At 41.9% G+C, this 15,771-nt stretch overlaps 1 protein-coding gene across 2 annotated transcripts in view; it reads right to left on the minus strand.

The window, feature by feature from the left end:
* NBAS (NBAS subunit of NRZ tethering complex) overlaps positions 1-15,771 on the minus strand; it is a 175,590-nt gene that overhangs the window by 86,840 nt on the left and 72,979 nt on the right. For both annotated transcript variants that reach the window (XM_081856655.1, XM_081856654.1), the window contains exons 24-30: positions 13,384-13,569; positions 12,378-12,551; positions 8,744-8,877; positions 7,476-7,538; positions 6,684-6,806; positions 5,218-5,320; positions 1,711-1,940 (exon numbers count right to left, since the gene is read on the minus strand). In XM_081856655.1, coding sequence (XP_081712781.1) covers positions 1,711-1,940; positions 5,218-5,320; positions 6,684-6,806; positions 7,476-7,538; positions 8,744-8,877; positions 12,378-12,551; positions 13,384-13,569 — 1,013 coding nt within the window. The remainder of the gene's footprint in view (positions 1-1,710; positions 1,941-5,217; positions 5,321-6,683; positions 6,807-7,475; positions 7,539-8,743; positions 8,878-12,377; positions 12,552-13,383; positions 13,570-15,771) is intronic.

Genomic DNA, 15,771 nt, shown 5'->3' on the forward strand with positions numbered 1-15,771 from the left:
ACACTAAACTATGCTTGTAGCTATGCACAGAAACCTCAAGAGCATGCACTGGTGACGCATTACAATGGGTCCAAAGTGATGGGTCTCCTATAAAGGCTTAAAAATCTGCCACTTCATATAATGTTATCCTCTTTATAACCCTGTATTTCTTTGCGGATGCATTTTTTTATTGTAAATAATATCAATTTATCAGTGGTCAAAGCTAAGCACTTTACTAAGAGTTTACATGCCAAAAGAAAGAAGCTTTGTACTTAGCAAGCAATCACTTTGTACATGGATGAAGTAGGAGGAAAAATAAAATTCATTTGGTGTAGGTTCATAAATTTCCCCCCCTCCAAGTGAAACTCTAGTGCAATTGCATGACAGCACAGTTCCGCAAATGTAACTCTTCTTCTATAAAGGCAAGAAACATACTAATATTAAGAAAGTGAAGGTTGCTATTAACAGTTGAACTGTAACACCTAAATTATTCAATTAAAAAAATGTAGGTGCTTTAGATTATCTTTCTGGGGTTGATGTGGGGATGTGCTAACTTTTAAAATGTTAAAAATTAATCCTTAAATTTGATTTTTAAATACGCCTTGTAATTGTGTGCCAATCTTATCAATGAGAAGAAACCATGCTGAAATGATTTCCACTTAAATGAAAGCATCACTAGAAAATTGTTAATGATAGAGAATGAAGGAGAGCTTTCATCTCAGCTAAGGTGGTAACTGTCCCCCTAACAACAAAAAAATCAACAGTGAATAACAATTATTTCAATTATAGCAGATTTCTCATAGAATCTATGATGGACAGTGAAGGCACATCTTGCTCCAGGAGGTACAATTGAAACCTCTGCTAAAACAAAAGGGGGGGGATGGAACTTCATTTTAGCCAAGAAAGGTTTGCACAGACACTCCAAACAGGATTCAATACGCTGCCCATCAGCTGTTCAATTGTGCTTTCATGCCTCCACATCTCGGCCAACTGCACACCTCAAAGGTGGGTATGATTTTGAGGGGAAAGTCTGTTGAGTAAAACGAGGAGGCCTGGCAGACAAAATCTGGCACACAAGCCAAAGGTCCCCGCTGCCTCCTTCAACAAAACAAATAGTCATACCTTGGAAGTAGTTACGGAATCCATTCCGGAAGTCCATTCGACTTCCAAAACGTTCGGAAACCAAAGTGTGGCTTCTGATTGCCTGCAGGGAGCTCCTGCAGCCAATCAGAAGCCACGGAAGCCCCATCGGACGTTCAGCTTCCAAAAATAGTTCACAAACTGGAACAGTCACTTTCGGGTTTGAGGCATTCAGGAGCCAAAACATTTGAGCACTAAGCTGTTCAAAAACCAAGGTATGACTGTATTCATTTTCGTCCCTTGAACTTATATGGGCCTTACAGGAAACATCTTGGTTTTTCATAGCTGTAATGGTTACTTACGTAGAATAATAATTTCCACTTCCAAAACCATTAGCTAGTATTTTCAGATTGGTGCTGGTGCCTGCATTTCATGATGAGCCAAGCATAATCTAGGCAAAAGACGTATTACTTCATTCTAATTGCACCAGGGACTAATTAGTAAGAACAAGTTGCCTTAGAAATGCTTGAGCATTGGAGGAAAGCACTCAAGTATGCAAAAGAGTACAAAATCATAAAAGATCTGCCTTTCTAAGCAAATACCAAAGGCTAAAAGATTTTTTTTGGCGGGGTGTGTGTGGATAAAACGTACCTGGCCAGATCCATGCATGTATCAGTTAGACTGGTTGAAGAATTGAAGTATTCTCTGCTAGCAGCCAAAACCAATTCAATGCTTTTCTCATAGCAAACTCTGTACTGTGGTTTTCCTTTAGAAGCAACACTGACAGGGGGATCTATTGACCAAACACTGCAGTGCATCATTTGTCCAGCTAAATGGATGTTCTCCAGTCGACTTGAACACAGAAGACTTTCTGTAAAGATCTTTAGAATGACAAGAGCAAATGTCATACAAGCAAATTTTTTATTTGACAAATACCTGAGTATGGCTATCTGCTTGGGGGAGGGGAGGATATCTGGAACAGCATTCATCTAAATCTAGACCAATATCAATTAGATTTTGACAAACCATATGCTGAAATGGAAATGCAATCTAATTTGCTGCCCTCGAGAAACCCTTTCCTTTCATTTGACTACCAAGGCAGCACTAGAGAGTTGACAGTGGAATCTCTGCAGGAAACTCTGAGACTTATCTGGAGAGCCACTCTTTATGCTGGGGATTATTCAGGATGATGGGGCAAATGGGGTTGTGCAGTGAACGTACACACAGTTTAAAAGACCACACAAACATCTGAACAGAAGTATCCTTCATGAAACTTATCTATCAGTTTTGGACAAGCCAAAAAGCAACACCACCCAATAATGGATATAAGTCAAAATCTTCATCCTTTAGAAGCAACACGAATGCAAGAAAGGGGGACCCATCACCGCCTCCCAGATGTTGATGGCCTCCAAATTCCATCAGCCCCAGCCAACATGGTCAATTTTAGGGATGACAGAGGCTGCAGCTCAGCAACATCTGGAAGGCATCAAATTCCCTACCCCTATACTAATGCATTGCCAAGGTACTCTGATATTAAAGTCTATTCATCGCTCCAGTCAAATCTAATATCTTGAAGTAAGAGCTATAATTATATCACATTTTCCCTGACATGATGTATGTACGTATTGCTATTCATTTTTTTAAAAGGAGCACCTTTCAAAGTTAGATTTAAATCCCAGATGCCATTTTCTTTTTGCAATTTATTCAGAAGTGTACTGATTTGCTCTCAAAATCTCTCAGGAGTCATAGAAATTAGCAGCCATAAGCAATAAAGTCTACATGCTATAACAAAAGAAGACTGACAATAATTTGAAATGTTTAAAAGATGTCAAATTTTTAAAGGTAAATTATGCAACATGAAGGCTCACTCAAGTACTACACTACGAAACAGAAAAGTGCACTTTCAAGTAAACTGCACATATTCAAACACACAGAGCTTCATTGTAATTCACGAATCTTAATAACTAGGTTGCCTCGAATGCAGATTATTTTCTGCAGAAACCGAACTTTGCATTTCACTTTAAATGCAAACAGGAAAACATCTATCAAAGTTCTATATGCACCCTGAGTGACGTTATTAAAAATGAACTTTCAGCTCAGTGAACCATTTAATAAACATAACAGTGAAGCGGCGAGCCATTTGTCTTCCCAATGTTTAGTTAGCAATTTTATGTCAAGAGTTTCTGTGTATTAAGAAAGTCAAGGTTCCCATCTATACATCTCATGTCTTGTGTAATTCTGCCATAGTTCATAACAGCTCTGTCTGAATGCACGGAATTCTGAGTGTTTAAAAAAAAAGTATAACAGAACAAACTCTAGAAATTTGCTCCCCCCGCTCCTTATCTTCAGTGAGCAATAGGATAAACAGGAGCTTTGCCATTGTTTCCAGACCCACTGGCAATCCTATATCTTGGAGTTGGCTAGGGAGAGGGGCCAGAGTAGGTCATCTTTGTCTTCCCTGACCAATCTGGCTGGGAACGTTTGATTAATGTGACATATTCTCTCTCTCCTGACAACAGCAGCCCTGAGTGCGGTTAGAGGATCTATGCCTTCCCTTCTTGACAGCAGCACCCCAGTTGCATAACACCCTTCTTCCTGGCACCCACTCTTGTTATATTTTTACATTAGTTGAATATTTTCCCCATCCCGCCTTATGCAAGGAAATCCCCCTGCCTTCTAAGGATTTTACGTACATAGCTGCCTAATCACAGGGGACAGCTGAATAGGTTGTGTTGGTTTGCATTGGGTAATTTGAGCGGTATATTTTCAGTCTTTGTGTTTTTCCTGAATAAGGCCAGCATATAAATCGCATAAATAATGTCATTTAATGTCATTCATAATGTCATTAAAAAAACAACAACAAATCACCAAAGCAATTTACAACAGTTATATAGGTAAAGGTAAAGGGATCCCTGACCATTAGGTCCATTCGTGACCGACTCTGGGGTTGCGGCGCTCATCTCGCATTATTGGCCGAGGGAGCTGGCGTACAGCTTCCGGGTCATGTGGCCAGCATGACTAAGCCGCTTCTGAACCAGAGCAGCACACGGAAACACCGTTTACCTTCCCACCGGAGCGGTACCTATCTATCTACTTGCACTTGGACGTGCTTTCAAACTGCTAGGTTGGCAGGAGCAGGGACCAAGCAACGGGAGCTCACCCTGTCATGGGGATTCGAACCGCCGACCTTCTGATTGGCAAGTCCTAGGCTCTGTGGTTTGACCCACAGCGCCACCCGCGTCCCTTACAACAGTTATATACTTTGGGTCATATTCAACTAATCTTATAAGATGTCCTTGCAGGGATTCCCACTAGTGAAAGAGGGTTTTTTTTCCCTCTCAGCCACCTGTGCACACCCTAAGTCATCTCTGAATCTGGCCTGGATGGTTGAGAGGACCCCCAGAACAGATTTAGTGTGCATCTGGGGGTAGGAGAGGGGAGAAGCTTCCTTTGTGCAAGGAAAATCCCTGAGATGATGGAACCTTAGAGTTATGCTGAATATAAGCCATTATTATTATTATTATTATTATTATTATTATTATTATTATTATTATTATTATTATTTGAAATCACCACTTAATTATTACAGAAATATTTCTACTTAATTGCCTGCTTAGCCCTGCCACCATAAATATGTTTTCGGCAAGCATTTAAAAATTACAACAGAAGATACCTGTTTCCCCTTCCCCCCTGATATGGCCTCTACTCTCTACACTAGGAGTAACAGGAACTGGTCATTGGTTTGGCTGCAATTTATCAGAAGGCAATGTGGTACCCCAAAGTTCCTTTTCTTTAAAGGAGTAAAGTTGGTAACCTGAGTTTTATTCTTATCCAGATGTGAGCACCAGTCCCCAAGTATGAAGGACTAGAGAGAATTATTTCTATGAAACCCTAGCTATGGAAATCCTTAGAATTTAGGTGTCTTGAAACAAAACCAGGGTACTCACCATCAATGGGATTTCTGGATCTCGTAGAAACTACCACTATTGTCAAGAAAGCTTGTTACCAGCATGATTTGCATGTTCAAGGATAGGAAAACTCAGCATATATTTAAACACTTAAATTGGATTGTAAATCTGCTGGTATGAAACTGAACTACCTAGAATTCCACCCACTGTAAATGTATTCAAAAACATCCTGAAAAGCAGCAAGATTCACCTCATAGCAAGTGTCCGGTTGTATGCATGTGTAGACATTCTGCTGCATTTCCAGGATATCTTGCAACAATCCCATCCAGTGTGTCTCATTAACAGGGGGCTGCCTGTAAGACACAAAGAAGCGAACATTTACAAGCAGGTTCCGAGAAGTGTGATTAGCAGAATTAAATGTTTCCATCTTAAAACTCTTAAAATATCACCCCAAAGGTTAAGAGTACATTCACGCGCAGAACAACAACACTGGTGCTTATAACATCTAGACACACAGTAGCTCAGCAGTCCTTATAACATTCTGGGAAGATAGAGAAGAATTATTATCCCCATTTGAAACATGGAGAACTGAGCTTGAGAGAGTAGGTTGCTTAGTGAGTCCGTGACCAAAGGGAGATTTCATCCAGCAACTTAGTGGCTCACAGTTACATCTCTTATCCAACAGTTTTGCACACCTTCCCCCCAGCCCCAAAGCTTTCAGACCAAACCCTCCAGTCACACATACTGGGCGGGATTCAGCTAACTTGTTGCATGCATGGAACAAGGTCCACTAACACAACAGGACTTGCCCCCCTCAAGAAAATAAAAATAAAAATCTGCTCTGCAAGGTTAGGAAAACCCCAGGACCAGGGGCAATGAATTGCTCCCACATTGAAGGGGCATGGTCATGCGACATGTCACGTGACACCACCGGCGTGCACCGGACTGGGACAAACAAGCACAGAGATCGCCCTCTGTGCTTGTCTCAGACGCCGCCTGGCTCCTGAATTGCCGGGTGGAAGTTGGGGCTGGGGTGCCAGGCGGTGGCAGGGGGTGGTAGGCCCCTCAACATTGGGGGGCTGCCCCCTGCTAAAAAATATTGGGGGATCTGAAGTCGCCTCCAGCCCATATACCTGGTGCCACTGCCCAGAACAGGTTGGGTGGCATACGGGAGGAAAGAAAGGTCATGTTTTACAAGCAGACATTTTCCCGTGCACATATTCCACTTAGCGCTACCCGTTGGGAGATCATCTAACCCAAGGCCTACATTCTGAAAGGTTTAAATTGCTCTGCCATGCCTCCATCAAGGGAGTGGTACCATTCTGCTCTGCACACCATGGGCAATGGATCCTTGACAATGGGGCAAGATTTGTGTTTTGATGAACCATGGAGCCAAAGGAGAAGACGTGCTGGAATCTGCCACTTTTGCTTGTGTCATGAGCAATTATTTTATGTTCGACAAAGGGCATCCAAGGGAATTTTACCACCACTAAAAACCATCTTCCTTTTGAAGCAAACAACTGAGTTGCCTCCTGAGGAGCTAAAGACATGTTTAGAAAGAAATCTGTCCTTTGAATTGTTTGTCTTTCCTGCTTGAGACCACAGCTTCAGCTGTTCATGTTCCGACCTGGAAAAGCCACGCACAACATTTCATCTGCGAAGGTACCAAACAACCATTAAAGCTCATAATTTCGTGTGCCACCATCCGTTACTCACTTGCGGCCTGTGTGCCTGGTCAATCGAATCATCAGCTTCCGTGCTTCTTCTGGGCTGTCCTGTGTGTCTTTTACAAAGGATACAGGCTTTTGGAGTCCATGCTTCTCCAAGATTTCTGATACGCTGAAATAACAGTAGTCATAAAAGCATCATCAGCCATTCAGCCAAATCTTAAATCCTGCCTGTGGCCATTGTTGCAAATTATTGTTTATGTGTAAAATTTGGATAAATATATATTTAAGACTGAAACCGAAACCAAGAGGGATGGTGATGTTTATCTACTGAACAATGATGACTTGAAGTTATACAAAAAATACACACCCAGACACGCATACCATTTAAGAAGTCATTTTGTTCTAAATATTTAGCACCATATCATTATATTCCATAAAACAATATAAAACTTGATCCACGCCCCCCCCCAAAAAAAAACCTTATAAGGAGATGCTCCGGGAGGTGGGGGAGTACAATGAAACAGCCTATATAGCTGAGCCTTTAAAGAAATTAGATGAAGAGCCTTTTCTTTTTCATTCTTCGTGTTAACTATATTGTCACAATGCTACATTACCCTTCACAATGTTACAGGTTGGGAGGGGGGAACCCCTTTGGATATAAACATGTGTTTATGGAAAAGGTCAAGGTCCAAAAAGTAATTTCCACTAAGCCTGCAGTAATATTTGACCTATAGCTCTCTTTTGTAATAATCCTGGCATTTTGAACTGTAAAACCTAGCGCTAGGTTAATAAAGAAAACGTACTGGAAGAGATGAATGAAGAAAGGCGCATTTCTTACCTAAGAATTTGTTCCAATCCATCAACTTTGTCGTGAAGATTATTTGTAATGTCTGTTTCAGGACTGAAAGGATATATCAAAACAAAACAAAAAAAACAACAAATTTGTATATTCTGCATACTATGAAAAAAAAATGTAATACAAACCAACACTGAGTAATATCCCAAATACCGTGTTTTTCTGTGTATAACACGCCTCCGTATATAAGACACCCCCTTTGGGGGGGGGACTAAAAATTGAGAAAATGGGGTGGGGGGAGTTTGCCCTTGTGTAAGATGACTCAAATTATTTTATATTATTTTATCGTAAAAAAACCCCTAGTCTTATACACGGAAAAGTACAGTAAGTCATATTCAGAGTAGATCCACTGAAATCAATGAACATTCCCTGATTTCAATTAGTCTTTTCTGAGTATGACTTATGTGGAGATCACCCATTACACCCTTCCAATCTACCCTCAGTGAAGGTGGGAGCGATCCTCAGATTGCATGCTTCCTCCTCACCCAATTCCATTAGACCCATTCCATGACCAGTGGATGGGGCTACAGAGACAGGCAGCGTAGCCAAGATTTCTTCTTCCCACAAAGGAAGAGTAGCCCAGTTATGATGGGCAATATGACTTGCCTAAACTGGTGATGGCACCCAGAGAGAACTTGACACACGAGCAGTTCAGCAGGATGGAGTGACCAAGGTGCTAAACTGTTTTAAAAAAGGATATGGCATTGCATTCCCCGTTTTCTCAACCTGACTGAAATTTAAGTTCTTATCCAGGCTTTCAACATGTGGGGAGCATTGCAGCACATAGTAATCCCAGCTGCAGACTGAAGAAGAAGAGGAGTTTGGATTTGATATCCCGCTTTATCACTACCCGAAGGAGTCTCAAAGCGGCTAACATTCTCCTTTCCCTTCCTCCCCCACAACAAACACTCTGTGAGGTGAGTGGGCCTGAGAGACTTCAGAGAAGTGTGACTGGCCCAAGGTCACCCAGCAGCTGCATGTGGAGGAGCGGAGACGCGAACCCGGTTTACCAGATCATGAGTCTACTGCTCTTAACCACTACACCACACTGGCTCTCTGAAGCATGAGGGTTTGGTGGGGGGGTGGTCACCACTAGATTGTACGGATTGTATAAATTAGTGCACATCATTCTTTGAATACTGATTGGCATTTTAATTGTTTAAAAGCAGCATTTGTAAAGGATTTCTATTAGCTCAACATTTTTTATTTTTTATTTGAAAAAAACAACAATGGGACATGTCAATACTCACCCATAACCTCTCTGGGGGAGACATTCTAAGATATCATAGCAATGAGAAAGCTGGTCATCACGTTGGCAGCTGTAGATGCAGTCTAACGCAATTGTCATTAACAAGTCTTGATCCGAAATTATTTTTTGCTGACACTGGGAGAACAAGAAAACGCTATATTCATTGCTGTACAGTAGTGTACGGTCTGTGAGTATGTATGTGTCCCCCAGCCCAAAATTTGGAGTTGTTTTCTTCCATATCTCTGTGTGACAGACAACCGGCTCTTGAACAGCACAATTACAACCATAAAGGCAATTTAGTGATTTCTGTTAATTGCAGAGGCCTTCCTGGTTCTTTAATAATTCTCCGTTGAATATTTTTCATAATTACAGAATTGGCAATGGAAGCTCATTTGATACCAGTGATCACAGCAGCCGGTTGGAACAGCAAGGTATTTCTAGATTCATTTAAAAACATGCACCCACACACAAATCACAATATTTTTCATCAGACAATTTATTAAAATAAAAATGTAATTCTAAAGCTGCTCCCCCCCCCTCAGCTGCATTATGCTATTTCCTTCATTTGCACATAAATAACTTCAATATGCACCAGAACGCTAGCTTCCCATGACTCGTTGTTTACAGCCAATGTACTTCTGTACACAGTCGGAAAAGTAAAGAATTAATGAACATCCTATCAAGATGCTATTAGGATGCTGGAATGTGAATTTAGTCTGGATCCGTGGCTATAATACAATGCCCCCGAGAAGATGAAAGTTACTACAAATTTATGTAAAGACCAAGTTAATCTCCCTCAAAAAAGCTCCTTCTCCTCTGCCTTTCAACGATGACATCAAGAGCAAATGGCTTGTGTAAAATAAATGAGACAATCCAACTCTATACATGTCGACTCAGAAGTAAGCCCCAGTGAGCTCAACAGGGCTTACTCTTGGGTAAATGGAACGTGACTGCAGCCTGACTTTCTCAACAGATTCCATTGTGCTCTTTAAGAATCAACCACGAGTTCCCAGTTAACACCAACTGCTGGACCAAGACACAGACATAGGCAAAAAACAACATTCTTGGTGGGATCCCAAAACTGTGGAATCATGTGCCCCTGGAGATCTACCAAACCCTAAGGCCTTAGAGTGACCTTGGAAGCATTTTGGCTGGTTTTTGATTACTTGGACTGAAGTTAGTTGTCAAGAGGTATTTGACAGTTGTCAGGAAGTTAGTTGTCAGGAAGGTGGTAGAATGAATCGCACTACTTTATCCTGCAGATCAATTTTTTGAATGTTTCACAGCATAGCAATAAAACCAACGGAACATTCCCGCAGGTAGGAAACTAGTGCAGTACGGGACAGGCTGGTGCTGAATCTCTCTTCTTTTACATGCCAGGGGTTTGTTTTAGGTAAGGGATTCAAAAATAGCAACCTCACACAGTTCTGTTCTGAAATAGCCCACTCTGCCACCTGCGAATCCTACTGCCTCATTCTTAACCTAGATGTGTACTCAATTTCCAAAATACGTGAAAGGAAAACCAGGCACCTTCAGCGCTTCGTTCTCATTTGCGCCTCAGTTGGTTCTTCCCCCAAGTGCTGCTCCCCTATTACAGGACAGGTGTGAAGTTCAGGGTTTTTTTGGGGGGGGGGGAATTTACGAATGATTTACAGTGGTGCCTCGCAAGACGAAAAGAATCTGTTCCGTGAGTCACTTCATCTAGCAGTTTTTTCATCTTGCGAAGCAAGCCCATTGACGGCTTAGCGGATTAGCGCTATTAGCGGCTTTTAGTGGCTTATCGGCTTAGCGGATAAGCGGCTTAGCGGCTTAGAAAAAGGGGGGGAGGGGGAAAAAACCCCGCAGGAATTCGCAAGACATTTTCGCCTTGCGAAGCAAGCCCATAGGAAATTCGTTTTGCGAAGCACCTCCAAAACGGAAAACCCTTTCGTCTAGCGGGTTTTCCGTCTTGTGAGGCATTCGTCTTGCGGGGCACCACTGTAAAAAGGGACCGCAGGACACTTAGGTTGTATCCACACAAACAATGTCCACTGCATCTCATTTCAATTCTCTCTCTCTTCGGGTTATTATTGTTCCCCTGCTGCTCAAGACGAGAGAGATGAACAGGGATGCATTGAGTAGCCCCAGCCAGCAGAATCCACAGCACCAGTGAAACTATCTGCAGTGATGGGAGCCAATCACACAGAGTTCCAGGGTGGAATAGAAGCCTCTGCATTTATGGCTGTATGTACGGGAACTGAGGAGCAGGCCCACATAGCAGGTCCCCACTCCCTGCTCCTGTGTTGCACAACATGGGAGAAACAAAAAGGTAAACGTAAACTGTGTTTCTGTATGCTGCTCTAGTTTCGCCAGAAGCAGCTTAGTCATGCTGGCCACATGACCCGGAAAAAACTGTCTGCAGACAAACGTCGGCTCCCTTGGCCAGTAAAGCAAGATGAGTGCCGCAACCCCAGAGTCATTCACGATTGGACTGAACTGTCAAGGGTCATTTTTTTTTTTAAGGTAAAGGACCCCTGGATGGTTAAGTCCAGTCAAAGGCGACTATGGGGTTGCGGCTCTCATCTCGCTTTCAGGCTGAGGGAGCCAGCGTTTGTCCACAGACAGCTTTCCGGGTCATGTGGCCAGCATGACTAAACCGCTACTGGAGCACGGAGGACCGCGACAAGTGCCAGAGCGCACAGAAACACCGTTCACTTTCCCGCTGCAGTGGTACCTATTTATCTACTTGAACTGGCATGCTTTTGAAATGCTAGGTTGACAGGAGCTAGGGCAGAGAAACAGAAGCTCACTCTGTCGCGAGGATTTGAACTGCCAACCTTCCAATCAGCAAGCCCAAGAGGCTCAGTGGTTTAGACCACAGCGCCACCCACGTCCCTACAGGAGCAATAATGCCTTAAAGAGAGCTTGTGACTCTTCCAGTGTCAGGTTTTGCATGTGTCCTGAGCAAAGGCGCTTCCTTCTACAGAACGATAGGGCCAGATTAAACTAATGAAACCTGCTAGTGGAAGCCTGTGTGACACACCTCTCTCCCCAGTGCCACTCTACTGTAGAGGCAGGATCATTCCATCTAGCAAGCTGAAATGCTTGCGCTGGGGGAACAATTGCCATAATGATACATTGAATTCCTCACACAGGCCCCCAATAAAATTCACGGATCTCCCCCACCACAATGCAAGAGAGGAAAAAGCTCACAGAGATGCTTAGCAGGGACTTATTAAGGGATGCAGTGCAGGCTAAAACACAGAGATGCTGCATGGTTGGGCAAAGGTATGGAAGATATATTTAGATCACAACAGAGAAGAACAGTGGCTTTTAGTGGAGAGCCTCCCCCTGCTAAAATACCCATTCTGCTGGATAAATGCAGAAATGATTAATGATTAAAGCTACACTCTGACATCCCAATACAGATTAGCCGTGTATTAGAAATTCCACTTTAACCTTGTCTGGAGAACAAATGTTTGTATCGACAAGACAAATGTTCAGTTCTGCCACGCTGTACAGTGACAGCCATCTCCCAAACTGATCAGCGAAACAAGGTGCACTATTAAGTATACTTGCAAATGCAATTCAGGCGGGGTGGAGGAGAGATAAACTTTCAGGTACATGCGAATACACAACTAATCATCTGAATTTACCGCTGGCTTTGAATGTTCAAAGATCTTCAGAGGAAACGTCAGGTCTTCTTTCGCCAGTGTTACCAAATACTCCTTCAAAAGCTCATTAGCGATGCCTGGAGATTCATTTTCGCAGCGGTGTAGGAATGGGACCATCCATTGATAGGCATTCTTCACATACCTTTCTCCCGTTGACTGAAATGGAAAAAGGTTTTAAATTAAAGAAAAAATATGAATGCACATTAAGAGAAGAGCCAAATGCAAACTAAAATTGCAAAGCAGTTAAAGGAATAGCAATATATTTTCCCTCTGATCTCACCAATGCTTTTCAAAAGGTTGGTATCATAAATAGCGAGCATAAAGTTATGAACTGTGCTAATGCAAATTTCTCTACGGAAAGCAAACTAACAAACAGGCTCATCAGTGTGAACCAGTTTCATTCTATTTTATCCAGAAAGGGCTGTCAGGCCACAATCCCACACCAGAATTAAGGAACACTTAACCTCACCAAAATAAATTAGGATAAAGGCACTTAATGCATTGTAACATTGTGGCACCCAGAACCAGCATCTGGGGGCTTTTTTTGGAGTGCAGACAGGTGCAAATCCAAGCAAGACTGAGCTATTTATTGAAGACACATTGTAAACAAATTAAAACATTAGCGGGACTGATATAAGCACATGCAGCAAGAGACAAGGGGAAGATAAGGGAAAATTTGTAAATATATTTGAATCAGATATGCAGTAATAAAAATATACCAAATAAATAACTGCAGAAAGGAGGGGAGTTAAGCGGAAAGTAAATTAGATTTGTAAAGATTTTGTTTTTCTTGTAAAAATATTTGTAAAAGCTGAAAATGAAAAATAAAATTATTATTTTTAAAAAAGCAAAAGAGGAGAAGAGAAAAGGCTGAGATGAAGGACGTTGGGCAAACAGTTTCATCCTGCTCAGGATGAAATTTTATGCAGCAGAAAAGCCCCCTTCCCAAACCATTTCATCCCATTGTGACATAAAAAAGAGCACATACATTTAACATCAAGAGTCTTAGTTTCTCAATATCCTTCATCTGCTGCAGCTCTTTCAAGTTCAGAGTGATGTCACATCCAGTCTCATAAACCAACGTCTCCAGTGTAACCAGATTGTCACAAAGTGAGTGCAGACCAGGAATATTCCTCTCCATGCCCAGACGAACCAGGGACAAAGCACAATCCACCTATTATTATTTTTTAAGAGAGAAAAGGAAAAATGTAACCATTTGCAATTGGTTTTATTCTGGTTAAACTTGAAAGGAGAAGAGATATGGTTTGACCACCGGCTCAGCAACTTATAACTGGTCCAAATACATTTTATACAGAATGACTAATATAGAATCTTATAACTGCAGCATAACTTCTATAAAATGAACACATGGTATTTAATTTGACAGATATATATATACTGTATATATATTTATATATTTAGCATGCAATTTGCATTAAGTAATGCCCCTGTCTCCAGAACCCTGTCAGCCATATATGACAAATGAACAGACAGAATTATTTTTAGACCCCAGTTATCCTTTCTACATCAACTAGCATAGCAGGAACTTAATTTTAGCTCATTGGAGATATTTCTATATTTTTTGTCTCTCCTCGCAGTGAACAGCAGGAAGTATGAATGCAAATATATATATAATCTGTGATGGAACCACATGGTTACCCCATATATCAGAGAGGGTGTTCCAGTCCTATCGAGAGTATGCTGGATGCAGAATGGATCCAGCTGGATCCAGGATTATATGCAACTCCCAGGCCTTTACAGTGGTGCCCCGCAAGACGAACGCCTCGCAAGACGGAAAACCCACTAGACAAAAGGGTTTTTCGTTTTGGAGGCGCTTCGCTAAACGAATTTCTCTATGGGGCTGCTTCGCAAGACGAAAAAATCTTGCGAGTTCCCGCGGGTTTTTTTCGCTCCCCCCCTTTCCTAAGCCACTAAGCCGCTTATCAGCTGTTCCGCTGATAAGCCGCTTAACAGCTGATCGCTAAAAGCCGCTAATAGCGCTAATCCGCTAAGCTGTCAATGGGCTTGCTTCGCAAGACGAAAAAACCGCTAGACGAAGAGAATCGCGGAACGGATTCTTTTCGTCTTGCGAGGCATCACTGTATTCCTTTGAAAGAAACAGTTTGTAGGGGGTGGGGTGCTGGAAACTAGAATGTTGCCAACGCCAGAACACTTTCTCCTGCTTCTCCATCCTCCACTCCAATGGTTATCTGGGGGGGGGGGGGGAAATAGTCTCTCTAAGATTGAAGGAGATAGAAAAGAGAGCTTCTGCTTATTAAAGCATGTATTCTTATCCAGTTCCTCATTTGTGTATTTAGAGTTTGATTCTATTTCAAGGATAAAAAAAAAAATAGTACATGCTGCAGTAAGCAACTTGGGGGGGAATAATGGATTTCTCTCTCCCTGTCCTCCAATCTCTTCCAAGTTCTGGTTCAAAGTTCTGGTTCAACTAAGCAGACTTCTTGCAACCACCTTTTGGGTTAAGGTTCAATTTGATTTCCTGCTTGATACCAAATGTCCATAGCACCAACATCAATTTGAGGCAGTCAACCAACTCAGTGCCTGGGATTTTCCAACTAGTTATCCACAATTTTAATGGTAGACACAACAGATAGTAGGAGCCTGTTTCATATGTAATGCTATGTCATGGCTTAGTTCAGGCATAGGCAAACTCGGCCCTCCAGATGTTTTGGGACTACAACTCTCACCATCCCTGACCACTGGTCCTGTTAGCTAGGGATGATGGGAGTTGTAGTCCCAAAACATCTGGAGGGCTGAGTTTGGGGGTGCCTGGCTTAGTTAACCAGTTAGCTAGCCATCCAAATACCTGTGACTTAACTATGGTTTATAAACCATGGTTGAAATTCATTTGTTAAACTAGTTTAACAAATTAACCATAGCTTAGTGTTATCTTCAAACCTGGACCTCCTTCTCTACTGTGGTTAAAGAGCCGTGGAAGAGATCTATTATTGTTCCATGAAAAATGAGGGGAAATAATGCTGTGCCTCTTCTTTTATAAAAGAAAAGAGAACATCACGTTTGCCCCACTATAATTAACAGTCAAATTAAGGCTGTCTCCTGATTAAAGAAATCTTAGTCAATTAATCACAGATTTATTCAATTAAATTTGCATGCATCTGCATAATAAAGCAATTTCCCTTTTCTTTTCTTTTTTGCTTTAGATGGTGTATGCGTGCCCTGTAGCAGGTGTCATCTTGGACGTGGCAATTCCTCCTGTGTGAGGGAGTAGGGGGGAAATCACTTTTTAAAAAGAGGATGCTTTTACATATATACTTGAATTGAAAACATATGTTCTTTAAAATTACTGCCTAATTAATTACGGCACCCTCTGAGCCATTCAATTTTTTAAAATTAA

This window comes from Podarcis erhardii, assembly GCF_964252035.2.
Source record: "Podarcis erhardii genome assembly, chromosome: 3".
Taxonomy (NCBI): domain Eukaryota; kingdom Metazoa; phylum Chordata; class Lepidosauria; order Squamata; family Lacertidae; genus Podarcis; species Podarcis erhardii.